Source organism: Acomys russatus, chromosome 11 (assembly GCF_903995435.1).
Source record: "Acomys russatus chromosome 11, mAcoRus1.1, whole genome shotgun sequence".
Classification (NCBI taxonomy): domain Eukaryota; kingdom Metazoa; phylum Chordata; class Mammalia; order Rodentia; family Muridae; genus Acomys; species Acomys russatus.
Window position 1 is genome coordinate 30,192,475 of NC_067147.1, and position 26,575 is coordinate 30,219,049.

General features: G+C 44.2%; 2 protein-coding genes across 2 annotated transcripts in view; both read left to right on the forward strand.

Moving 5' to 3' along the window:
- Positions 1–26,575, forward strand: part of Dst (dystonin) — a 405,110-nt gene that overhangs the window by 367,631 nt on the left and 10,904 nt on the right. The window contains exons 83-98 of the mRNA XM_051153028.1: positions 322–492; positions 1,086–1,241; positions 1,581–1,787; positions 4,128–4,247; positions 8,367–8,536; positions 11,661–11,820; positions 14,020–14,214; positions 14,868–14,996; positions 16,602–16,745; positions 17,407–17,595; positions 19,054–19,183; positions 20,539–20,702; positions 21,576–21,738; positions 22,387–22,541; positions 22,677–22,751; positions 24,827–24,844. Coding sequence (XP_051008985.1) covers positions 322–492; positions 1,086–1,241; positions 1,581–1,787; positions 4,128–4,247; positions 8,367–8,536; positions 11,661–11,820; positions 14,020–14,214; positions 14,868–14,996; positions 16,602–16,745; positions 17,407–17,595; positions 19,054–19,183; positions 20,539–20,702; positions 21,576–21,738; positions 22,387–22,541; positions 22,677–22,751; positions 24,827–24,844 — 2,346 coding nt within the window. The remainder of the gene's footprint in view (positions 1–321; positions 493–1,085; positions 1,242–1,580; positions 1,788–4,127; positions 4,248–8,366; positions 8,537–11,660; positions 11,821–14,019; positions 14,215–14,867; positions 14,997–16,601; positions 16,746–17,406; positions 17,596–19,053; positions 19,184–20,538; positions 20,703–21,575; positions 21,739–22,386; positions 22,542–22,676; positions 22,752–24,826; positions 24,845–26,575) is intronic.
- Positions 5,041–5,530, forward strand: LOC127195558 (60S acidic ribosomal protein P1). Its single transcript, XM_051153027.1, has one exon. The coding sequence runs from the start codon at positions 5,150–5,152 to the stop codon at positions 5,492–5,494; it is 345 nt and encodes a 114-aa protein (XP_051008984.1). The 5' UTR covers positions 5,041–5,149; the 3' UTR covers positions 5,495–5,530.

Consider the following 26,575-nt stretch of genomic DNA (forward strand, 5'->3'; position numbering starts at 1 on the left):
CCTCTAAAAACAAGTGTGATTCAGGACTGGAGAAAGGGCTCAGTGCTTAAGAGCACTCAGTGGTCTTCGAGAAGACCCAGGTTCAGTTCCAAGCACCTACATGGCAGCTCATAACTGTCTATAACTCTAGTCCCAGGAACCAAATGCCCTCACTGTCTTCTCACCTCCACTGGTACCAGGCATGCACATGGCACATATGCATACATGCAGGCAAAACATCCACGCATATTACAAGCAAATTTTTAAAAAAAATTTTTTTTTTAGTAACTATTAGGTTTTGTCCTTTGGCAAGCCATGTAACATGAGTGCATCTCATTTTAGGAAGTCTGCACTGCCTTTGACATCAAAGAAGAAACATACAAGAGTCTGATGCAGAGAGGACAGCAGATGCTTGCAAGATGCCCCAAATCTGCAGAGACCAATATTGACCAAGACCTAAACAACTTGAAAGAGAAATGGGAATCTGTGAAAAGCAAACTCAGCGAGAAGAAGGTGTGTGCTTTGCTCAGCGGAGCAGAGCAGCGTCTGCGTACTGTTAGTTCTTGGGTCCTGCTCTATTTCTAGCTATCAGGAGGGTAATTTTCAGGATTCATGTCCATGGTTTTTCATATACTTGGTGTTCCATGAAGTCAAAAATTGCTATTTCTAACCCAAGAGAACAGAGGGGTACAGTACAGATAAAGACAAATCACAGCCCGGGTATTGCCCAGTTTTTACTCCTGGTAAGTTAAAAAATAGGAGCCACTCAAGTTCTAGGTTATGAATAAATGTGTTCTAATGACACATCAAAAGAGAACAGCGGGATTGTACTTAGGTCTTATCGCTCACCTACAGCTGATGAGAAGCCAGTCGTAATTTATGTTATAGTGTGCATCTTAACCACCTTTTCGAACAGTAGAAAAGTAACCTAGGAAATGTCAGCAATTTTGCTTACAGCAACAAAAACCAATCAGCTAGAAATAGATAAAATAGGTCACCTGTGGTGGAACGCACCCCGTGTTCTCACTGGGCAGTGACCCCAGCAGGAGCACCAGTTGGTTAAACTGAGCCGCAGCAAGCCAACGCTAAGTTGTTCTCCTTCGCAGACTAAACTGGAAGAGGCCCTCCACTTGGCAATGGACTTCCACAATTCCCTCCAGGACTTCATCAACTGGCTCACCCAGGCAGAACAAACTCTGAATGTGGCTTCCCGGCCCAGCCTTATCTTGGACACCATCTTGTTTCAAATTGATGAGCACAAGGTAGGTCAGAACTCACACGGGAAACGCCCATCTGCCCTCACGTCTTAGCATCAATTTAGTACCTTGAAAACTTTGTTTTCTTAAAACATATTTCTTTTTTAATTCTTTGAGAATTTCGTACATTTCCGCAGTGTATCTGATCATGTCCCTTCCCTGCTGCGTCCCTGATTCCTCCTGGATTCACCCCTCCCTCACCCTCCCGACCTAAGAACTTTTTCTTTGTTCTTTAGTGTGAGTGTTGCAACAGTTGTACACTTTTAAAGCCAGTCCATTTCCCCTTGTTTCTAATTATGTTTTTGTTTTTGTTCTTTTTTTTTTTTTTTTTCTTTGCGGGGAAAGGTCTTTGCCAATGAAGTAAATTCTCACCGTGAGCAGATAATAGAACTAGACAAAACTGGAACCCACCTGAAGTATTTCAGTCAGAAACAAGATGTGGTGCTCATTAAGAACCTGCTCATCAGTGTACAGAGTCGATGGGAGAAGGTGGTCCAGCGCTTAGTTGAGAGAGGAAGATCCTTGGACGAGGCGAGGAAGAGAGCCAAGCAGGTAACAGTCTTGGCTCATGTTCCCTGTCCTTGACAGAAAGTGAGCAGGAGCTGCTGAAATGTGCGATTATGGGGCCTTCATCACCGTATAACAGAAGGGAGCCATGGTGTTCATTTCCTGAAAGGGCTGTGGCCTGCCTTTGGACTTTCTGCCGTGGCAGCTACGTTGGGCCACAGGGACTCATCTCGAAAGGCTATAAGTAGCTCATCTTTATAGATTACTGTCAAGGACCATTAAGAGCTTAGAAGTTTTTGTTTCATGGTATGTTTCTTTTTCCCCTTGTCCTTACATCCCGTTCTCCTACTCAGACAGGCACACCAGACCTGCTTATATTGTAAACTCTGTAAGCTAAACATATTCTCACCGACATCCCTCCCTCCCGCGCTGCTTGTTAACAGCCTTCATTTCTTCCCAAAGAGTCTGCTATAGCTCCATCTCACTTGAAATGGATTGTCCGAGTCTCTGAAGGCTGCTTTTAATTTCATTAGGGACTCTGACGAACCTCACAGGGAGCTCTCCCGTCCTCTCCTAACCTGTTATTAACTGACTAGCATCCATCCGAACTACCCACAGAGAAGGAGGAAACTGCACATCTTCCTGCTCTGCGGGATCTCTCCTCCTCACTTAGCAGAGATTGTTCTTAATTTATTTTTGTTCTTACTAGAGGCAGTGTAATGTTGAGGCTGGATTTTGTGATTTCTGCTTCTGCCTCATTCAGCCCCTGTTGTCTGGCATTGGTAAGGCTGAGGTCTGTTGTCCAGAGAGCCTGCTCACGGGGCGATGCAGGAATGTGTTCACAGGAGGAGTCTAGCATTTTGGTGTAGAAAGCTAGCAGGATGAATGTAAAGGCTCTAGAAATGCCAAACGGCCTTTCCAAGTGGGAACTGTGACCCCTTCAGTATCACTGTCCCCGGAGTAGACTCCGCCCCCAGTGATTCTGTTAGACAGTGTTCATCCTGAACCTGACATGTTCCTCTCCACATGGATATGAGCAGCTAATTTACAAGAGCTCATTGCGTGCTAGTGTCTGCTTGCCATTTTCTCCATTTAACCAATGTTCCTGTCTCATTCAGTTAACCAGCTTTGTTTTCCTGTTTCCAATGTGAATAGATAGCGTTTGCCCCATCTCTGTGGCTTCAGAATAGATTTGGAAGTAGGAACCTAGCCTCAACAGCCCAGCTGTTCCCGCATCTATTTATGAGCCAGATTACCTCGTAGCTTACTGGACCATTCCCTTTCGTTTCTTTCCTCCTCTGTCCTGAGTTCTGTCTCGTGTGCTGATTAAAGCTCTATGGCTTTGGCTATCATGAGCTGTCTTACCCTCATTTTTCCCCTTCACATTTAAATTAATCAGCACTATGAGAGGAATGTGCTGGGCAGGGAGGCCAGATCCATGGTGCTGTCTAGAGCACTTCTGCAGCTTGTGACCGCATGCCCGGATTGTGCTGCTATGGCTACGCAGCTCCTGTTACTTCATTATCAGCATGTTTGGGTGTACAGGCATCGTACCCTGCTGTCTTTAGCTTTTGTTATGCAGCTCTTCATTTAAGTTTATTATAGGCTATAACGTCTAACCAGTTTCATAATTGGTATCCAGAATTTGTACCCGATTGCTGTTCTGTGAGATAAGCAGGAAAAAAGAAAAGAAAAACAAAAAACAAAAAAAAACAGAACAAAACTGTGGTTGGAAACAAACGTGTTGACTCAGAGTAATTTCAAGTTCCTGGTTGGCAAACAGAATTAAACATTGTTAGAATGCTAGCATAGCAGTATTTGTGCATATCAAGCCACAGTGGGTGGGTCAGCACTGAATGGGCCTCTGAGAACAGAGATAAGGATGCCAGATTACCTTTTATTAAGAAGGAGACAGCCTTTTTTCTTCTTGCCAGGTTTAAAGAATAATTCACCAGTGTTGTACTGTTTTCTTTTATTATTCTTTCTTTAACATAGGAGTTGAGCACAGAAGAATGTCAAGATATGTAAAGAGACAGATAAACCAAACAGATAGCTTTCTGAGAGTTTCTGTTAACTATTGAGCAAAAGGAGGCAATTGCGGGGTACATGCCCTAGAGTGCCTTAATTGTCTGGGTCTTTCCTGTACTTATAAGCCTGGTGTGCTGACTGAATACAGTTGCATGACCGAAGGCCACAGTCACATGTGTCCAGTGTGGCTGGTCACTTTGCAATTTGCTAACAGAACATCACCCATTTTTCTTCAAGGGAAATTTCAAATTGATGATTTTTAGTATATCCATTGGTGATTGTTTCTGTTTTATAATATACTATGCTGAACACTGTGTGCTCCACAACTTTCTGGATAAATGTGGATCTCTTTAACAGTTCCATGAAGCTTGGAGTAAGCTGATGGAATGGCTGGAAGAGTCAGAAAGTTCTCTGGATTCCGATCTGGAAATTGCCAATGATCCAGACAAAATAAAAACGCAGCTGGCACAGCACAAGGTGAGCTTCTCGTTTAAAAAGCGCACTCGCGGTGCATTCCAAGACCACTGCTCTTTCTTTCTTATCCGTGTCTGTATTCATCACAAGACAAAAAGGAAGGGTGAGTACTGGCTTCTAAAAGAAAGCATGAAATGAAAATGGCACCTCTTCTGCAGTCTAGAATACACTCAGGGTTTTGATTGAGCGCCGCCATTTCAGCTTCTCATGGCAACGTTCCTAAGTTACCACATTTTAATGGAGCAGTCTCATCTTGAAGATAAATCTGGAGTATGAGATGCAGAGAGCCAGATGCAGTGGTGGGCACCTTTGATCACAGTTGCGTGGGAAACTGAGGCAGGGGAAGCCAGCCCGAGATTCATAGCAAAACCTTGTCCCATAAGTAAGCAGATCCTTTTAAACTGAGAGGTAGGAAATGTTGACTGACACTGCCCAAGAACAGAAAGAGAGGGAGGTGAGGGGAGGGATTCCTTCTCTTAAAGAAACAGTTAATCAGCTTCTTTGTGAGACTAAAAGAATGTAGAAACAAGATTTCAAAGACGTTTTTTCCTTTGAGACTCCTTCCACTAGTCACTCGAAGAGCACATTCTAGGTCCTGGGCTCAGCTCCTTTGTAGCTGTGACTCTCCTATAAAGGATAAAGGGGCCACTGCTCACACAGATAACGGCGTGGGTGAGCAGGTGAGCAGATGAGTGTGATTACTGTCAACCATTCTAAGAGGTCAGATTTCTACATATATGGAAATCACTGCTTAGAGCGTGGTGGTTTTAAATGGCTAGCAAACAGTGGGGTAGCTTTTCCTCAGCTGCCGCCAAGGTGCTCGGTTCTTCCGAGGAAGCTAAGGCCGCGTTGGGGTGAGGCCCTCACTTCATCCGGCGACTAGCACCGTGCCGGCAGTTCACAACATGGCCTCCGTCTCCGAGCTCGCCTGCATCTACTCCGCCCTCATTCTTCACGACGACGAGGTGACGGTCACGGAGGATAAGATCAATGCCCTCATTAAAGCAGCCGGTGTCAACGTTGAACCTTTCTGGCCTGGCCTGTTCGCAAAGGCCTTGGCCAATGTCAACATTGGGAGCCTCATCTGCAATGTAGGGGCTGGTGGGCCTGCTCCAGCCGCGGGAGCTGCACCAGCAGGAGGTCCTGCGCCAGCCGCCGCTGCTGCCCCAGCTGAGGAGAAGAAAGTGGAAGCAAAGAAGGAAGAATCTGAGGAGTCGGATGACGACATGGGCTTTGGTCTTTTTGACTAAACCTCTTGTTAACCCGCTCAATAAAAAGCTGAACCTGTAAAAAAAAAAAAACAGTGGGGTAACTCTAAGTTTCATCATCTTCAGAAAATCTAGACCTCGTCCTCACATGTGTTCCATGGAGTCACCCAGAGAGTGGTGAGCAGAGGATGATGGGAGGAAGCATATGTGCCCTTGGACTTGATAAGACTTAAGATTGGCCTGTTTTGCTGATGGCTCCTCTCTGTGAGCTGCCACGATGGAGAAATTAGTCCCCTGCTCAAAATAAAATGCTCTATTTGAATATATACATGGGTGTTATCTAGTCTTGTGAAAGTGACATTGCAGTTTGCTGCTAGAGAACCAGAGAAAAAAATATGCAGCGAATAGTAGCCTCTGTTCTACCCAGTGTTGTTTGTTGTCGGTGCTACCATTTCTCCAAGATACATCTTAAGGCGGTCCATAAAACCACTTTTAAAGAAGACTTTTCTAGTCAGCATTTGGGGTCTTCTATCATTAGAAAGCTCTAGTCTTTCTGTAGTCCCATAGATTGGTTGTTTAGCTTGTATCCGCTGTATGGAGAAAATCCATGGCAACCCCTTGGTTCTAAACACAAGCATTCTGTTCAGAATGACACGAGACCAGTCCTCACTGACAGCAAGCTGTAGAAGTAGTGGGATACTGTGGGTGAGTTGTTACTTAAGACTTCCCTGGGGTGGTCCCCTCCTGTTAGTAGACTAAATAATTTGGTTGGTCACCTTAAAACACTTGAAGTGTGGCTGTTAAAACGCAATAAAATTGGGTAATTGTAACCTTGAGATTACTACGTAGCACTTTGCAATCTGGTATGCTCATCCCAGTGTGCAGCCAGCATTGAGAACCCTGTGCTGGTGTCACTTGGCTGTCCCGTGAGCCTAGGAAGTGTGAGCTGAGCTGACCTTTCTTTCTTTTTATTTCTGAGATTGTATCTTCAGCAGCAGTGGTCTCACTTTTCTGCTCTTTTTGTAAATGCTTACAAATACCTGCTAACTAAGAAATGGTGCTGAGAGGCCCACAAACTCAGTCCTGGCTCTACAAGTGCTATTGAGTTGTGTGGAAAGCCTGTAATTCGCTTCGCACATACATACATGCATACCCATGAAAGTCATGGAGAATGGTGCTGTATAGATGTTACCTCAGCACCATAGCTATTTGATCCTGGAAAAGTAATCTAACCTCTTTTGAGGTAGAGAGAAGGCTCTGTCCAGCTGGGGAGAACGAATGGGTACAGGTTTTCCCAATGGTCTAGCCATCAGACCCCAGAACGCAGTCCTGACTTCCTGGCTCACAGACAAAGTACCTGTATCCTTATTGTGAGTGTCCAAATTAGGTAACAATAAAGGTGTCTGACAACAACAAAACCTGCAGTAAATTTACGTTATCTAATCACTCTGTCCGGAATGGACTAGTGTACACTTGACCATGTTTTCCTCTCCAAAGCCTTTCAACCATTGATTGGCAGTTGCACTTTATTACAATTACTACAGAGTTTGTGGCATTGGGGCTGGAGAGGTAGCAACACTATGGTCAACCAATTGTCTGCTGTGCACAAGGCCCTCATTTTAGAAATTTTCATCCACACAAACAAAAGGGAGATTTAGGGTTTGTGTCGCTTTGAAATTGTTTTCTCGATAATAACAGCTACTCCTGGCGTCACTGAGCTTCTAAGAGAAAGAGCACACCCTTAGTTGTCAGGATTTAAGACTGTGTTCTGACCCAGGACGTCCCTATGTAGAACAGTGCTGTACATCAGGCTTGAGTGCCTGCTGGTGTCTTCCGTTGCCAGCCATCCATTTGTTAGAAATGCCTCTTTAAGTGAAAATGATCTAACCAGATGTGGCAATGCATGCCTATTGTAATCCCAGAACTTGAGGAGGCAGAGCCAGACAGATGAGTTCGAGCTACACAGGGAAACTCTGTCTCCAAAACCCAAATGAAAAAAAAAAAAAAAAAGATTTGTTATTTGGTTGTTTCATAAATTTATGTAGTATATTCTGGTCAGTCTTCACCTTCTTTCATCCTCCTCCCACCATCATCAAGTCTCCTTCACACATTTTGGGGGGGGGGGGGGGGCTTTGTGATCCACAGAGTTTGTCAAGGGCTACCCATGAGGGCATGAGTGTGGATCTAACCAGTGGATCATGAATAACTGACCAGTTATTGTATCACTAAAGGCAATGACTTCCTCACTCCCAATAGTGTCCTTCTCCTACCAACAACTCCCCTAGGTGTAGGCTTCATGAGCTCCTCCTCCACCTATGACTATTATACATTTTTGGGTTTATCCTTATGCAGGCCCCATGTAAGCAACTGCAGCTGCTGTGAGTCTACGTGTGCCATGGCTTGTCACACCCATAATTCAATGTTTAATGACCCTCTTCCTCATTGTCCAACTCTTAGACTCTTTTCTGCCTTCTCTCTCACAATCTCTTTTGGGACTTGGAGATGGTCATATGCAACTTGTATGCTACAGTACCAGTCTGCCAGGCAAAGTGTGCCTACTGGTGCCGGAGTGGCATGGCTATTTTGGGAGTAACCAGAGGAGTTGAGATTTGATCTGATGTCTCTCACTAGGGATCTGGGCCATGGCTTGGGAGGTCATAGACACAAAAAAATGAATATACTACTTTTGTTTCGCTAGATGAACATGTCACAGTGCCTCCTTAATGTTTATGTTTATACATGAAGGCCAGTGGTACCCTCGGCCTTGAGCAGTGAATGACAGTTAATACAGAGACTCGTGGCTGGTCAGGATGCTGAGAACGAATGACGGAATGCCCAGCCTTAAACAAGGTCCTGCTATTGCTAAGCAAATAGCTCCAAGCAAAAACTTACTCTTTTCTTCTTCATTATGTAGGAGTTCCAGAAATCCCTCGGAGGTAAACACTCTGTCTATGATACCACCAATCGAACTGGACGTTCTCTGAAGGAGAAAACTTCCCTGGCTGACGACAACCTGAAGCTGACCAACATGCTAAGTGAACTCAGGGACAAGTGGGACACCATATGTGGCAAGTCTGTGGAAAGGTAGGATCCTCGGGCAGCTGGTGACTTTGTAGACCTGCCGCAGATGCACAGTAGGGTGTCTGCAGAGATAGTTGGTGGACCTCAGAGACTTCTTTGGGTCAGGAAAATCTGTCTTAACTAGGTCTACTTGCTTGCTTGTAGATGGTCCCACTGTGCTCTAGGGGACTCATAACTCACCGTGTAGCCAAGGCTACCCTTGGACTTGCACTGATCCTCCTTTTTTAGCTTCTTGAGTGATAGGATTAAGGCAGTGCTACCATGCCGAGCTCCCAGATTCACTGCTTTTCTCCTTTAATTTGCATGTAACTGGTAGAATAGTTATACGAAAATACAAGTCAGAGTGGTATCATTTCTCTTTGACACCCCATTTAGGAATTTGTTTTGGATATGAAATAAAATAGGCTCTGTAACATGGTATGCAAGGCTGTTCTGGCCCAGCACTCCTTCACACTTCTAATCTTCCTCTCTCCCACTGGATTTTTGTGAGGCCCCAAGATTTCACTTTAAAACTATCAAGTATTGAATAAAGTACAGTAGTAGTATGAAAGTTCAGACATCCTGTACTTCAGATTTTTGTCATTGATCCTTAGTACTAGTTACTTTTGTCAGAAAAGTTCAGTGTCCCTAGCTAAACTGCTTGAGAGCAGAAATGCTCAGATTTGGGAGGCTTTTTTTTTTCCCTTTAGATTGTGGAATATTTGCATATATACCATGAAATATCTTGAGGGTGAGACTGTAGTCTAGATTTGAAATCCATTTGTTTCATATATCCCTTATATATATAGCCTGGGTGATGGTTGGTTGGCTGGCTGGCTGGTTGGTTGGTTGGTTGGTTGGTTGGTTTGATTTGTTTGGTTTGGTTTGGTTGGTTTGGGGTTTTGGTTTTTGGTTGTTTCAAGACAGCATCTGTGTGGCCTTGGCTGTCCTGAACTCACTTTGTAGACCAGGCTGGCCTCGAGCTCTCAGAAACCCTCCTGCCTCTGCCTCCCCGAGTGCCAGCAATTTTTTAGTTTTTAGTAAAAGATAGTATTTAATTATGCTTACAGTTCCAGAAGCTTAGAGTCCATGATGTTGAAGTAAAAGCATTGCAGCAGGAGCAGCTCGCATCTCACACCACAAACAAGGGGCAGAGAGCACACTGGGTATAGCTTCCTACGCCTCCGAGCCCAGTGACACACCTCTCCAGCCAGACCGTGCCTTTTCATCCTTCCCAAACAGTTCTGCCAGCTGGTGACCAAGTATTCAAATAGAAGAGCCTACGAGCTCCATTCTCATTCAGTCCAGTCCAGACTATTTCATTCTGTTGTCGATGGAGTAAAGACCAGCTGCTTTGCTGGGAGAGGCTTTGATGTAATCCCAGGTGTCAATTCTTGTTTTCTCCACTTCTGAAGTCTTACCTTGGAATTCCACCCGCACCAACATCCGGCAGTGTTTCATCCTTTGGCTCCAATATGGTCTTGCTTAGGTTTCCTTGGATACATGGTGCCTTTTGTGCTCTCGTGTGGTTTGGGGGTGTTTCCTCCAGTTACACAGTTATTCTTGGTATTAAAGTCAACGTACTAGTACAATGGGGCCTACACCTCCTTTTTGTGTCTAATGATGTTTTGTTTTTATAAAATTAGGCGCTATTCCAGCACTCGGTTTTTAATCTCCATCTCGTTCTGATTTTCTTCAAGTAATTTATTTCTTCCTGTTTATCTTGTGCATTTCATGTTTACTGTATTAGAGGTACTTCTTTCTTCCTCATTGGAATGTTTCTTTTTCTAGTGAGATTATTTTTTAATGTTCTCAATGATGTTTACTAAAGTCTGTTTCTGGGTATAAGAATGAGATTCCCTTCTAGTCTAGCGATTCTGAGTTCCCCTAATTTATCCTTATCCCGGACGTCCTTCTCCACTGACTGAAGGACAAACCTGCCGGGCATAACACATGTGATTGATAGTTATTTTCTCCCAGAACCTGAAATATACCATTCCATGCCCTCCTGACATTTAGAGTTCTAAGAAATGCTGCTGTTGATCTACTGTATTTGCCTTTTAATGTTACTGGACATTTCTCTCCTGCAGTTTGTAGCATTCTTTCTTTGTCCTATAAACTTAACAACTTGAGTATAATATGTTATAGTGATGTACTTCTGTGGTCATGTGTATTTGAAGTTCTAAGTGCGTTTTTAGTGCCTGGATATTCCTGTCCCAAGATTTGGGAAGTTTTCCGCTGTTGTTTTACTGAAGTGGCTTTCTGTGCCCCTAGCCTGCAGCTCTTCTTCCTCAGGTATGCCAGTGAAGAAAATATTTGATTATTTTTCAGGGCATCCGAAAGCTCTCGGCATTTACTCTGCATGCTTTTCTACTTCTCTTTTGTCCTTGCTGTTGGACATGAACAATTCAAAAGACCTGTCTTCAAGATGTGTTGGGTTTTTTTGTTTGCTTGGTTGGTTTTTGCGTGGTCTAATCTGCTACTGAGGATTCCAACTAGTTTTTCTTATGTTTCTCTGTTGAGACTGGCTTGTCTTTCGTGGCGTCATGTGAGAACCCCCTTAGCGACTTTCTCTTGATAATTGTCTTGGGAGGCGTCGGTCCTGGTTTTGACTCACTTCACATACTCGCTCATTCTTTTGGCAATCTGCAAGGCTAATTTCCCCCTGTTTCTTCCTCACGGGACCCCATGACCTCAGCTAAAAATAGAAAGCCATTTAAAAAAAAATAAAAGCATGCATGTTACAGATTTTTATAGAGTGGCATTCTGTGGCATCATGTTGATGATGGAAAATTTGGGAATTTTTACTTTTGAGTTTTGGATTATAGATCTTCATTCCAAACCCATATCAAGATGAACTAGTGTTCAGTTCTGGGCAGCTTTACACATAACAAGTAAATAAATAGATCTTTTAAAATAAAACTTAACATGTGTTTATTTAGACTCTAGAAGGATCAGTGATTTACAAATATGGGGCTAAGGGAATTTTCCTGTTACCAGATGCCCAGCATGTATTTAAAGGCATAAAAGAGAAAAGTGTATTCTAAGAAAAGCCGAGGGAACTGTGTTGACCACTTATTCCTCCTCTTCAGTATGACCAGCCATCATGAGGGACTTTGGAAGGCTAATTTATCTCCTTTTCCCCCAGACAAAACAAGTTGGAGGAGGCGCTGTTATTTTCCGGACAATTCACAGATGCCCTGCAGGCCCTCATTGACTGGCTTTATCGAGTTGAGCCCCAGCTGGCAGAAGACCAGCCTGTCCACGGAGACATTGATTTGGTGATGAACCTGATTGACAATCACAAGGTATTTGCAGCCCGGGACTTTGTATTTTGCCATTCAGTTATTTATTCTGAGCATTGAGAAGGATGCAAGTGGTTGTAGTAGCCTTTTGAAACTGGGAGAATATGTCTCACTACATCATCATCTTCTCACTGACGCATGTGATGGAGCAGATCCAGGAGCCATCTTTAAAAGGTATTGGGGAATATCACTTAATCAGAGGAATGCTTTGCTCATAATCACTTGATCTATGTCTATTTTAGACTTGAAATGTAATTTCACTTTGTGGTCCTTGGGGGCGGGGTCTCTATTCAAACAATTATGTGGTAAAATTTAAAGCCATTCTTTAGTGTCTTGGAAGGAAAACATCATCTAAGTGTACAGATCTGGGACACTCCCAAGGGATCATGGGTAAATCCTCCTCTTGAACTGTATAAAACCCAAGCCCTTACATAGGATCCAGTGGTATAACAGCCTGGCCGGCCCTCAGAACAGCAGGAGGCACAGCTAACACACCAGAGATGAGATTATCTGCAAACAGCTTGTGGACTTCCCCTGATCCCCTAATGTCTTGTTACAACTTTGACTTCAAAAAAAAAAATGTATTTTATTTTAAAATGTACTCTTCATGTTTCTTTGGTTATGCTGTTCTGACGTGCTTGGTCTTTTTAGACTGTTGTTTAAACTTTGAAACCTATTTGGATACTTATTTCCTTTTTTGTTTCTGTTTCTACGGTTATAGCCGTGGAAAAGAGTTTGCTATACTTAACACTAACATAAAATAAAAGGATAAATAAAGAGGATGCTGAGGACACACCTCAGTTGGTAGAGTGGTGGCTTGGCATATGCAAAGTCCTAGATCCGACCCCCGGCTCAGCCTGTACCCACTGTGGTAACTCACCTCTTTCATTCTAACGCCTGGGAGGTGGAGGCAGGAGGAGCTGCCGTTCAAGGTTGCCTTTGAGCCATGAGATCCTATCTTGATTAAAGAAAAACCAGAGAACATTATTGGTCAGGCCCACAATGCTCTGCTTCTGCTCTAACAAGAATGTTCTTGTGTGATGAATTAGGTATATCAGGGTACTCCTAGTCTACTGTTTATATGTTTACTATCCAAAGCATTTTCCAGACTTTTTAACACATTGCAAAGAACATCAATTGTGAATTCTTCATTAAGGATTGGTAATGTAGTTGGAAGACTCCAGAAGCTTGACTGTACACAGAACCTTGGAAAGTCCACTTTGGACCTACTGGATTGTCCTGTCCCAAGTGACTATGTAGATGTTTCCCTTGTATGTGTGTGTGTGTCTGTCTGTAGCTGCATGCCATTGAACACTGTTAGACGGACGCCTGTCTCATTGTTGGCCACATCCTGTTCGGATTGTTTTGGATAAGCTCGCTTTGGGAATGATTTTTTTCTTTTTTTAAACCTAGAGTAATTTAATTGTAGCTAGAAAACCAATTATCTGAAAATCTAGTTTTATGTACAGATACTTAGATTAAAAATGAAGAGTCCTGGGCTCAACTTTACTTCTTAAAGTGACCCTAAGAAACCATTGTCTTTAATGACACATTGCTTTTAAATGTGCCTCAGGTGAGAGGAGGAGGTAGGAGATCCCCAAAACCTTTCCACTGAGATGACAGGTCCTCTAAACTGTGAAAACATGGGTTAACACTTACGGTGGTCTGGGGAAAGGGCTTGTTACAGAAGAAAGAACCGCGTAACTATTGGACTCACTGTTCTCTCTGCACCGGGCTTTCTCAGTCTGTCTCTGTAGCTTGTTTTGTCAAATAGCGGGTAGCCTGCGTGCGTGTTGTGGCAGCCACACTAATGGCTTGAGAGGAACTGGGGGTTCTCTATCACATGACTCAGAAAGAAAGGGAATTTGATGCAGTGTGTGTTTGCCGTGTGTGTGTAATTGAAATTGAGAAGGCCAATGACCATTATCTAAATCTGATATATCTCATTTTTTTTTAAATCCTATTTCCTTACGAGAATGTTACTGGACGTAAACAAAATCTATCCCAAACAGTGTTAAGTCCTCAAAGAGGAACCATGAGTTATTTTCTACCTGGTGAAGAATCTGCCAAAAATAAGGCCATACTTACCAATATATGTATGTGGTGTTTTATATAGCTACATATCTCACCGTGGTGCATTTTTGCTGTTTGGGTTCTGTAATTAAAAGTTAACTGTGATAAAAGTTAATGTGGTTTCCTTAGGTCTTCCAAAAAGAGTTGGGGAAGAGGACCAGCAGCGTGCAGGCACTGAAGCGTTCTGCCAGAGAGCTCATCGAAGGCAGCCGGGACGACTCCTCCTGGGTCAGGGTGCAGATGCAGGAATTAAGCACCCGCTGGGAGACCGTGTGTGCACTTTCTATCTCAAAGCAGACACGCCTAGAAGCAGCCCTTCATCAGGTAAAATCCATATAAATGAGCTAGGTGTACGGGGTGACGTCCTGCAGCCACAGCATGAGCAGCTCAGGTAGACCAGAAGGTCCAGTCTTCGTGCTCATCCTCCTCCCCGATGGGCATCAGAGAGGTCTAGTCTAGCTGGGTGGTGGTGGCGCACACCTTTAATCCCAGCACTCGGGAGGCAGAGGCAGGAGGTTCTTTGTGAGTTCTAGGCCATCCTGGTCTACAAAGAAAGTCCAGGACAGCTAAGGCTACACAGGGAAACCTTGTCTTGAAAAACCAAAAAAAAAAACCAAAACAAAGTCCAGTCTGTCTCATAATTCTCTGGACCCTTCTACCTGCTCCTCTGGAGAATTTCCAGTACTTACCAGGAGTCACTTGGAAGTCCTGGTAGCTGCCACGCACCAAACACTGAGTTGCAAGAATGGTGAACAAGGCTTCCTGTAGGCTTCCCTGATGTTTTATATCTCTCCTTATATTTGTAAAATATAGTACTATATACCCCAATCTTCTTAATAGGAGTAATGTGTGTAATTAATTTAAATCAAACCTTTTTTGGGGGGCGGGGGAGGTGTGCATTTCTATAGCTGTCACTAACAGGTATGTCGGGAAATCTTCCTCCCACCCGTGTGTGTGTGTGTGTGTGTGTGTGTTAGGCAGAGGAGTTCCACTCTGTGGTCCACGCCCTCTTGGAGTGGCTGGCAGAAGCAGAGCAAACCCTGCGTTTCCACGGTGCCCTGCCAGATGATGAGGATGCTCTCCGGACTCTGATCGATCAACATAAAGTGAGTAATTCCAGTTGGTGAGTAAAACAAAATGAGAAACCGAGTCAGGGAAAGAGAAGACGCTCATGACTGCACAGGGCAAGTGCAAGAGTTTTGTTTTCTTGTTTGTTTTGTTTTGTTATTTTCCTTCCTGAGGGGAAAAAAAAACTAACCATCTGGTACACACCTGTTCACCCACACCTAACACCTGGGTACACTTGAGACTGTGTCTCCACCCTCCCTCCTCACCTACCTGTTGACACACACCTAACACCTGGATACACTTGAGAGTGTATTGCCACCATCCCTGCTTTTACACACCTGTTCACCCACACCTAACACCTGGATACACTTGAGACTGTGTCTCCACCCTCCCTGTTCACACACCTGTTCACCCACACCTAACATCTGGATAGGTAGCTGTCTTTTGGGCTCCCTTTTGAAAGAAAGTAGTCACTGTAGACTTAGGCACACTGTTTCCTGTCTCTAGGCTGCACGGTGATTTTCCCAGAGGATCGTTTGACTTCCGACCAGTCAGTCCACTTTGTCACAGGTGTATGTGTATTTCAAGAATGAAACTCCATTAAGGAGCAGCCTGGCATTTGCAAAACATTCCACTAGAATTGTATGTTAATAATCTTTCCATTTATATGCAAAATAAACAACTCATTTAAAGCACTAAAATGTTATTTGTATGCCTCTTTCACTTTAGGGGCTTATTTTATTTACTTGGTTGTCCTGTGTGTTGCATGGACCTCCATGTGCCATGTGTTTGTTTTGCCTTCTGCCGTGTGGATTCTGGGCCTCAAACTCAAGTCTTCAGACTTATTCCACTCACCGAGCAGTCTCTCCAGGCCCACTTCTCATTTTTTAATCAAGAGCCTTATAAAAATTCTTGCAATAACTAACCTATAATATAGATTATAAATGTAAAGCACTAGGTTTATAGTGGTAAGTGACTAAGCAGGCAGAAGCATGGCCGCTATGTTACCGAGCCAAGCTAATCTCTTTTCTATAGCAATGCCTGGAACTGGGCAAAACCCTCCCAAGTGTGGCCCACATAAAAAACAGATGTTTTTTTTAACCTCTGACTGGAAAAGTCAGGAGTCTACAGTGCTCACACCCCGTGTGCTGTTGGTGTCAGGACTTCCGGTTAACTTGAAAGATCTTTTTCGACACCACTTAATAACCTTGCCTTCCAAGGTCATGCTGGAAGTACGCCATGCTAGTGAGTACCGTGTATTACACCATCTGCTTCTTACTTTGCCATCCTTCCTCAAAGAGGGGTCAGCTAACAATAGCGAGGAAGCACTGCCTTCCTGGGCGTGAGAGTGACGCAGGCTAGCATGGCATGGCTGGAGGAACAGCGTGCTTTGTACACTGTTTACAGTGACACTGGACTGTAAGCTTAGCAAAAGTATGTCGGGCTTATGGTGACTCTTAGATTCAGCTCGGTATTTAGGGGTCTAGTTTATATCTCTGACAGACAGATAGACAGACAGCATCAAATCCTACACCAGATTGAAATTCTTACTTATTCTTACAACCCTGACAGTAAATGAATGTCACGAAAACCTTGCGTCCGCCAAGGGCCAACAGCTAATTGAAGTGTTTGCTCTCCTACAGGAGTTTATGAAGAAACTGGAAGAAAAAAGAACTGAACTAAGTAAGGCCACTGCTATGGGTGACGCTCTTTTGGCCATCTGCCACCCTGACTCCATAACCACCGTTAAGCACTGGATGACAATTATCCAGGCCAGGTTTGAAGAGGTCAGTGTGTCTCCTGTCATCTGGGGTAGCAGTGGCTGTGAGCTGGGGCAGGGCAATGGGAAATCGCAGCTGTGGGAAGTGAGGCCATCATGGGAAAGTGTCGTGTAGATGACCCTCTGTGCATCGGCCCCTGAAGGAGTTACAGGATCTGCAGCTGTGTCCATGCGACCTCAAACGCCAGATGTTCGGTTCACTGTAGTTTTCGTCCCACCTGTCCATTGTATCTGCTGGGGGGAAAAAAAAAAAAAGATGTCTCACTGAAGAGTGTTTGGGGGCCCTGTGTGCTTGTGCAGAGAATTGAAGAACACGATTAGAACAGAATTCCGATTCAAGATCTTTAGCACTTTAGAGTGTCGTTTCTGAGTGCTGTCTGCAATAAGCACATTTGGTGCTTTGGAGGAGGTATACACAAACCTGCCAAAGCACCAGGAGTAAACCCGGATGCTGTGTACATCACTAGCATTCGGAGGTGACAAAGGTCCTCAGGAGGGGTCTTGGTGCTTGCTCATTTAGTGCCCCTTGCTAGATCTAGGATAGCAGAAAGATTCATGGGTCAAGCCCAGAATGATCCTAATTTACTTTTAGAGTTGGTAGAGCTTACGATAATGACACCGTCTCGTGAGCTGGAAGGACTTGAGCGAACTGTGTGTTTGTGCCCCAGGTGCTGGCCTGGGCAAAGCAACATCAGCAGAGGTTAGCAGGGGCGCTGGCTGGCCTCATCGCTAAGCAAGAACTGCTGGAGACTCTGCTGGCGTGGTTGCAGTGGGCCGAGACTACACTTAGTGAGAAAGATAAGGAAGTCATCCCACAGGAGATTGAGGAGGTGAAAGCCCTCATTGCAGAGCACCAGGTAAGTAAACGTGATCCTCACCTGTTAACCTCGGGCGTCTGCTCTCTTCCATTGCAGGGTTTCTCCCCCCAGCCCAAGACCAGGGGCTTTTCTTGTTCTGCAACTGCCCTACAGCTTGTCTGTCCCCAGTCACCTCTTGACCACTCTTTTGCCTTCTGGGAAGCACTCCTCTGCCTCTGCCTCTAGTGTCAGCACTGCTCTCTTCTGCAATTTATCCTCAGTTCCTTTATTGTAGCCCCACCTCCCCCTGTCTTTGAGCAATCTCATTTCATCGCCGCGGCTCTGCCTGGCATTTGCTTTACAGTTTCCTATTTGCATTTCCTCTGTTTCCTCAGATGACCAACCATGAATACTCCAAGTGCAACATACTTAAAAGGGCATGCATTTTCTTTCTCAGAGTGGCTGCTTGCCTGTGTACGCTACCTGTTTTAAACTCTGAAATGATGGCATCATATGTGCTCTGAGTCATAGCCTGTTTAATTAATGGGGCTAGAGAGATGGCTCAGAGGTTAAGAGCACTTAGGACTTAAATTCGGTTCCCAGAAACCACACTGGTCAGCTTGCGTTCACCTATAAATTCAGTTTCAGGAACTCCACTGCCATCTTGTGGCTTCTGCAGGCATTACACACAGGTGGTGTGCAAATTGACAAGCAGCACCGCACATACACACATCCATCCACGTAACTAAAAACAAAATTTTCAAATGTTGAATCTGTGTTATTGGTGTATATAGTGGCGCAAAGCTTCTCAGGCTATGTTCCCTGTGTGAAGACTTAGCATAGTGGCTCAAGTTTTCCAACACAATAAATATTTCAGAGACATATTGCCTCTCTCTTCACCTATCAGCCTCACATTTTCCCCACCACTTTTCATCGCAGCCTCTGCCTGTCCTCAGCCTTTGCCATGTACCCAACATGTAGGGATCAGTCGGTAACAACAAGAAGCCGTGGAGACACAATGAGGAATGGCAAGATACCAAGCCTTTTAAATGTAACTACAGTAAACATTAGTGCCACTAACCTCGGCCACTTCAAAGTGTCTGCGTATGGCCATGAAGTATATATGAGTTGGACATGGCCATCTTCTCCCTCTGTGTGCAAAGTCATTCAAGTATTTAAACTGCGAGGGTGGAATGTTCTATGGCAGGAAATGCTCACTAAAATCCCTGGTGGAAGAGCCTTTGCACTTCAGACCTAGTTGGTGCAGATATTTAGAACCGCTTGCAAATGTTGTCTTTCAAGCTGAAAAGTGACAGTTTCATTTTTAATTTGAGTTTGCTTTTGGTCATTTTGCATTCTTTGGAAATCAGTAAATAAACAAACACTGACTGGTACAGTCATTTCGTGTGCTAATCCTTTAAAGAATGACAGCGCAGCCCTTTCATCCTGGGTGCCTGTTTGTCCCTAGCGCTGACTTCATCTAACCCTGGATTTAATTGACATCACTCTTCCCTTCAGACCTTCATGGAGGAAATGACCAGAAAACAGCCCGACGTTGATAAAGTTACCAAGACCTATAAGAGGAGAGCTGCTGACCCTTCCTCTTTGCAGTCCCACATTCCTGTCTTGGACAAGGGACGAGCCGGAAGTAAGCAGGGCTGGTTCTTAAAAATAAAGATGCATGGCCAAGCCAGTCCCCTTTCCTTTTGAATTATCACTTGGAATTAGAAAGTAGAGACTCCGTGTGAGCAGGGACTCTAGGTGAGAGAAGCAAGGGAGAATGGGGAAATAGAAGGATCCAGAGGGTCCTAGAAACCTACCAGTAGAACATTATGATGGGCAGATCTGGGCCCAGGGGTCCTGCTCAAACTATGGCACCAGCCAAGGACAATACATGCAGTAAACTTTGAACCCCCACCCAGATCTAGCCAATGGACAGGACATTCTCCACAGTTGAGTGGAGAGTGAGGTCTGACTTTCACACAAACTCTGGTGCCCCATATTTGACCGCATCCCCTGGATGGGGAGACCTGGTGGCACTCAGAGGAAGGACAGCAGGCTACCAAGAAGAGACCTGATACTCTATGAGCATATACAGGGGGAGGAGGTCCCTCTCAATCACAGTCATAGGGGAGAGGAGTAAGGGGAAAATGGGAGGGAGGGAGGAATGGGAGGATACAAGGGATGGCATAACAACTGAGATGTAATATGAATAAATTAATAAAATATATTTTTAAAAAAGATTTTCTGAAACCGTGGGCCTTAAGTATTTAGCTAGTTTTTAAAACTGAAGTAAAAGGCTGCACTCAGGCACCTGTGTTTGACTTTGTTTAAAGCATTACCTTTCAGATTCTAGAGGAAATTGGGGAAAGTTACAGGACTCCCAAGTCATAAACTTGAGCCTGGGTACAATATGATCTTAGGCCAGTAATTTTTCTAGGCCACATCTAGCCACCATTTAGTCAGGTAGGGCAAATGCTCTGTGGGCGTTGGTTTATGCAGCTGAGGAGACTTGTGAAGTTGGCCAGGCAGGAGAAAGTTGGCTCGGTTGGCTGTCCTGTGCATATGAAAAGAAGCAACAGCCGCTGGGTGGAGAAGAGAGTTGGGAGAAGGCTGGGACCCGCCCATCCTCTTAGCTTGGTTGTCGGTTGTCCTTTGTGAAGCGTCTGACGCCAACTCCAGGGACTGCCGCTTCTCATCCTTGCTCTCTAAGGAGGGCAGTTACCTGTAACCGACCCTTAACATGTCTCGCCATGCCGCCTCATCATTGAACTGGCACGAGCGTGCCTAAGAAAGCGTTTAAACATTAAGTTTACAGCATTTTTGCAGCGCCTAAGATCCGAGTGTGAACCTTAGTAAGAAGTGCTGGGTTAGAGAATGTTTTTCTTGGCAGTACACAGTAGTTAAAGTCAGTCTCACCTAGGAGCCAAAAAGCGCACCCCACCTCCGTGCCCGTCAGCCCGCCAGGCGCTTTGCCATCTGACCGCAGTTGTGTTTTAACAGGAAAACGCTTCCCAGCCTCAGGCCTGTATCCATCTGGATCCCAGACACAAATCGAAACCAAGAACCCCAGGGTTAACCTGCTGGTCAGCAAATGGCAACAGGTCTGGCTCCTGGCTCTGGAAAGGAGGAGGAAACTGAACGACGCCTTGGACAGGCTGGAGGAGGTCTGGAAACTCGTACATTTACCTCCGCGTTGTCTCTTGTCTTCATTTCTGTGCTGTGCCGCGCTGCCAAAAGCATGCTTGTCTTTTCCATAAGCAAACCCTTATCGTCCGAGCGCTGGCTTCCTTCTGAGGCGAACACTAAGCTTGGGTGTGTTTCTGTTAGAAATTGATCTGTAGGATCTGGATCTAGGGAACCAAAAGCTAGAAAACGTAAATTTTAACTGGCAGCTGACCTCTGAGAAAGGCTTTCTCCCTTGACGTGTCTGCTGCTGGCTCCACCTGGTGGACACATCTGTACCCTGTGGTGGAAGGCTTTTACTTTTTATGTTGTGACAATTGAAAATGTTATGTGTCTAAGCGAACGGGGGTAGCTGACAGGACAGAAGGACAGAGTAGGTACACGCCCAGGCCTGCGCCTTCACTAATGCTGGCACTCTGGACACAGCTCTGTGACTGGTGGTGTAAGCAGTTTTTATTTTTAAGAGATCTTATTTGTAAAGAAAAATCAATGATGCAATGAACTAAACATCATAAGAAGTCATTTGTAAAATCTTGTCTTTCTTTGAAATGGGAGAGGCGTGTGTCACCAGGGGCTGTACTCAGCTGGCAGGAAATAGAATGGATGCTCACACCCAGGCGATATAGGTATCACTGAGTGCGTTTAATAGATTGTTGTGAAAAAAGATTTTTTTTTTAAAAAAATTTGAAGTTGTGATGGGGGTGTTGGTGGACATCTGGGAGTCGGAGGGGAGAGTGTGCAGTTGATGTAGCGGCATTTCATTGTGTAGGCATCTGAAACCGTCGAGAACAAGGACAGAAATGTAAAGTTAGTTTGCGCACAGCGCTAACTCAGCCGACTTTTGCCCTTTTTAGCTGAGGGAATTTGCTAACTTCGATTTCGATGTCTGGCGTAAAAAATACATGAGGTGGATGAATCACAAGAAGTCGCGGGTAATGGATTTCTTCAGGAGGATTGATAAAGACCAGGATGGGAAGATCACGCGGCAGGAGTTCATCGATGGAATTCTTTCCTCGAGTAAGTCCAAGACTAGAGCCAGAGGGATCCGCACAGAAAGCAAGCACGGTGTAAGAAGGTGGGGGGGGGGGTGGCTAATAAGCTCTGCCTTTTAACTTGACTGGGAGCTCGGCAGCTTAGAAAAGCGCGTACTGCTTTGAGCTCCTGAGTCAGGCACACTACCATTTTGAACAGCCACAGGACTAGCCTTTCATTCTCCTCAAGCTGTGTCCCTGGTTAAATAAGTAAGTGATATTTGATTCCAGAAGCCTTTTGTGTGTTAACTGGCGTACAAAAGCAAGTCAATAGGTAGTGATTTCTGGATAATTCTAGTTAACAGTTCTAATCTGATACTCACAGTAGTAAAACGTGAGCGCCCTGAGTTAGCTTGTTTGGCGACTCTACAAAAGCAGCAAGTGCCGTTAACCACTGAGGTGTCTCTCCAGCCCCTTGTCGTACTGCTTGAAGATAAATCTGTGTCATATATTTATTATCTTATTTTGCTGAAAATAAGATTATTTTATAATTATTTTATTATGCTGAAAATAAGATTTTTTTTTTTTTAAACTGTGTAATCGTGCTGACCAACCACATTAAGATTGAAACATGCAGTCAGATATGCCTTAACTGTAACAAACTACCTCACCAGCTTTGCTTGGCACATTTCAGAGTTCCCTACCAGCCGCCTGGAGATGAGCGCCGTGGCGGACATCTTTGACAGGGACGGTGATGGGTACATTGACTACTATGAATTTGTGGCTGCTCTACACCCAAACAAAGATGCATACAAACCCATCACAGATGCTGACAAAATTGAGGATGAGGTACTTGTCATCTGTCCTCTGCTACAGCAGGACTAGTGTGTGTCCGTGTGGCTCACACAGCCAGCTCGTCGGTTTCTAGAGTCCCACTAGGAAGGACCAGGATGAAAGTCAATACTGCACCTTTGTTTTTGGCAGGTCACAAGGCAAGTAGCCAAGTGCAAATGTGCGAAGAGATTCCAAGTTGAGCAAATTGGCGACAACAAATACAGGGTAAGTGTTCCCGGTGACTCCAGGTCTTTGAAGAACAGAAGCCGACGTGTGCGTCAGTCGGACATACGTGGCTTTCTAGGAACCCTAATTAGTTTCACACCATCTCAAATGTAATGGAGTAGGAAACGCTACAGTTTTTCTCATCTCAAGTTATATAAACTCCTAAATTATATAATGTAAATGTTATGTAGATAGCTTGCATTTGACTAGCAGGCCATATTTTAAAATATCTGTAACGTGCACAAAACTTTTACATTTCTTTTACATTTGTCTATTTAGTGTGTGTGTTATGTGTGTGTGTGCACATGTGTGTATGTGCATGTATGCATGTCACAATATGCATAGAGGTCAAAGAACATCTTGTGGGAGTCATTTCTCTTCTCTAGGGGTTTAGGGATTGATCTCAAGTCCTCAGGCCTGGTGGCAGTGCCCTTACCATCTGAGCCATCTCACACACATACCACTTTTAAGGAGAAAAATTGCTAAGAGTAAAATACTCAAGTCATATATTGAGGCTGTTCCACATTACTTGTTGTTTTATTATGATTAGAGATAAGCTTCAAGCTTCTAAATAACTGCTTTTCAGAACCAGGAAAGTAGAATTTGGGGGGAGGGGTCTAGAATTTAAAAATACTCACTTTATAAATATGAAAAAGATGCAGTTTTTTCCATTTACATAGTAATTTTTGCTTTTATTCAAAATCTAAATGAACTTGGTTCACATTAAAACAGAACAATGTGATTTTGTCATTCTTTGTTTTGTTCCTCTTTTTTTTTTTTTTTTTTTCTTCTTCTTTGAAATATCTTTTAGTTAGCAGATAGGAGGAACATGTGCTGAGTGTCCTTGATATGGCATGTTATTTACAAATGCAGTACACTTTCACTTTTTCTTTTTAGACTTAAAAAAATTATGTGCATTGGTATAAGAGTGTCAGATCCCTTGGAACTGGAGTGACGGACAGTTGTAAGCTACCATGTAGGTCCTGGGAATTGAACCCTGGTCCTTTGGAAGAGCAGAAAGTGCTCTTGACCACTGAGGGGCTAGCTCTCCAGCCCCCACACTTTCATTTTTAAAAGATGTTCATCTACCATTTTAACTTTAATTTGGTAACTTTAGCTAAGCTGAGCAGTAGTGCTGCATGCCTTTGATCTCAGCACTCAGGAGGCAGAAGCAGTTGGGTCTCTGTGAGTTCGAGGCCAGCCTGGTCTACAGAGCAAGTCCCAGGACAGCCAGGGATGTTACACAGAGAAGCCCTGTCTTTTAAAAAAAGAAAACTTTAACTTCTTCCACTTTAAAAGTTTTGAAACTTTTAACTTTAATTTGAAAGCGTAAGATGTCAATAAATTTGTAAAAAAACAAAAAACAAAAAACAAAAAACTTTGGCTTGAAATCAGAACAAATGGATACATCCACTCTCTAAACTAAATGCTGTATCCTGAAGTACAGGGTTTGAATAGTGTGTGTGTGTGTGTGTGTGTGTGTGTGTGTGTGTGTGTGTAAGATTGAGTGTAAGGGTGTAGATGAGTGAATGTATGGGGGAGAGAGTCTCTCTGTGTGTGGATGAGTGTGAGGGTATATGTGTCTAAATGTGTGTGAGAAAGTGTGTATGTGTGAGAGAAAGGCTGAGTCTGAGGGTGTACATGAGTGAGTGTGTATGTGTGTGAGAGAGTCTGTGTGTGAGTGAGTGTGAGAGTTCTGTGTCTGAATGTGAGAGGATGTGAGAAAGTGTGTATGTATAGAGAGAAGGAGACTGACTGTGAGGGTGTATGTGAGTGTGTGTGTGTGTGTGTGTGATAGGCCTGTGAGAGTGTGTGTGAATAAGTGTGAGGGTTATGTGTCTGGATGTGAGAGTGTGTGTGAGAGGAAGTATATGTAAGAGAAAGACTGACTGTGTGAGGGTGTATATGAGTGAGGGTGTATATGAGTGAGTGTGTATGTGTGAGTGTGTGAGACTGAGTATATGTGTGGTGAGTATGAGAGTGTGTGTGTGTGTGTGTGTTTGGTCCATATAGAAAGTTTCCTGTTGAACTAATTTTGTCTTTCTTCCATTTTTCATTTTTTTTTTTTTTATCAGTTCTTCCTGGGAAATCAGGTATTAACCAGTGGAATCTCAAGTTCCCGATGATTTTTTTTAATGTGTAATTCATAGCCATTGAAGCTTGCCATGGCCAGTCCTTCCATGCTGCCTCGCTAGCTACTGCAGTGTTGGTTGGTGTGCTGTTGCTGTCAGCGCTCTCGGAGTCCTTGGCCCAGGACTCCTTTATCGCTTTGTGCCTCACAGGAGGAGATTACTTTTAAGCAAACCAGATAATGAATTGTAGCTGATTAGCTGGATCCCCATGGTGCAAACACAATGTTCAAGGCCCGTTTTTCATAATACTGTGGACAAATTCTATGCCAGTGGTCACTGGAACACAAACTTGATTCTCCATACATCACTGTGCCTGATCGTTCAGGGCATACGGCATACAGTAGCATTAAGCAGAGACTGTAGAGTACTAATTAATAAAACAACAGTTTTCTTTAACCCCGTTAGCTTGCAAAATAATAGACACAGAGAGACTGATTTATTACTAAGCTGTAGGTACTATGCTGGGCAGATTCTGAGCTATTCTAAGCCAATCATGTGCCAGTCTGATGACTCCCGGGCTTCTGCTCCATCAGTCTGTCCTCATGGCCACGTGCTGATCATCCATCTTGCCCCGTGGCCCCTCCTCTCTCTCCAGCTTCCTCTCCTCCTGCTCTGTCTTCTGCCTTCCCTCTCTTCTCCTCTCATGTTCTCTCAACCCCTAACCCAGGAACCTAAACTCCGCCTGCCCCTCTTCTGGGCAGTCACAGGCTTCAGCATCTTTATTGGCCAGTCCGGGATAATTGGGCAACATTCCTTACATCACATGGGTACAGAAGATGGTTCAACATTCATAACAGTATCCATGGCAGGGCCATCACCACATCTCAGGGCACTGAAATCAGCATCTGAAAACAGGGTACACAAGACCCTCTTCAAACAAGTGACTGTGGGAAGACAAAGTACCAAGAGGCCTTCATGGGGCTCCTGAGTGACATCTGTGCTCCCAGCCACTAACTCCTTCTGAGTTGCTGGCTTACAGCACACTATAGGTCGTGTTTTGTGCTGCCTTGGCCAAATGTTTGCATTGGCATTCCAGTCAGTGCAACTACTTAGTGGTGCTGTGGCCCAATCGAGATTTTTAAAATGCACACAGGAGAAATTACATTTTGGCGGGCCCATATTCAAATGTATTGCCTGCACTGCTCTGTAAGGAGCAGACCACTGTTAGGTAACTAGTGATCACTGCTCGATCCCAAGTCACACTACGTCTTTTCCCCCTTTTCATTAAAAATAGATTCTTTTTTCACATAAATACATCCTGGTTTCAGATTCCCCTCCCTCTACTCCTCCAAGTTCCTCCCCACCTCCTCTCCCACCCGGATCCACTCCCTTTCTGTCTCTCATTAGAATACAAGTGATGGGATAACAATTAAGTTGTAATCAGAATAAATTAATAAAATTAAAATTAAAAGAAAAAAATTTTAAAAATAAAAGCTTAAAAAAAAAAGAAAATAATAGGCTTCTAAGAGATAACAGGGAACTAAAACATAGTAAGATAAAACAAAAACCATCACACCGAAGTCGGACAGGGCAAACTGACAGAAGGGAAAGAGCCAAGACAGTGCACAAAAATCAGAGGCCCGCTCGCTCATTCAGGAGTCCCATAAAAGCACTAAGCTGAAGGCTGTACTGTACATATAAAGGGCCTGGTGTAAACCCCTGGTGTAGGCCCTATGCTCACTGCTTCGTCTC

What these genes read in the sequence shown, in the direction of transcription:
- LOC127195558 (XM_051153027.1), top strand. Translation starts at nt 5,150, where the DNA reads ATGGCCTCCGTCTCCGAGCTCGCCTGCATCTACTCCGCCCTCATTCTT.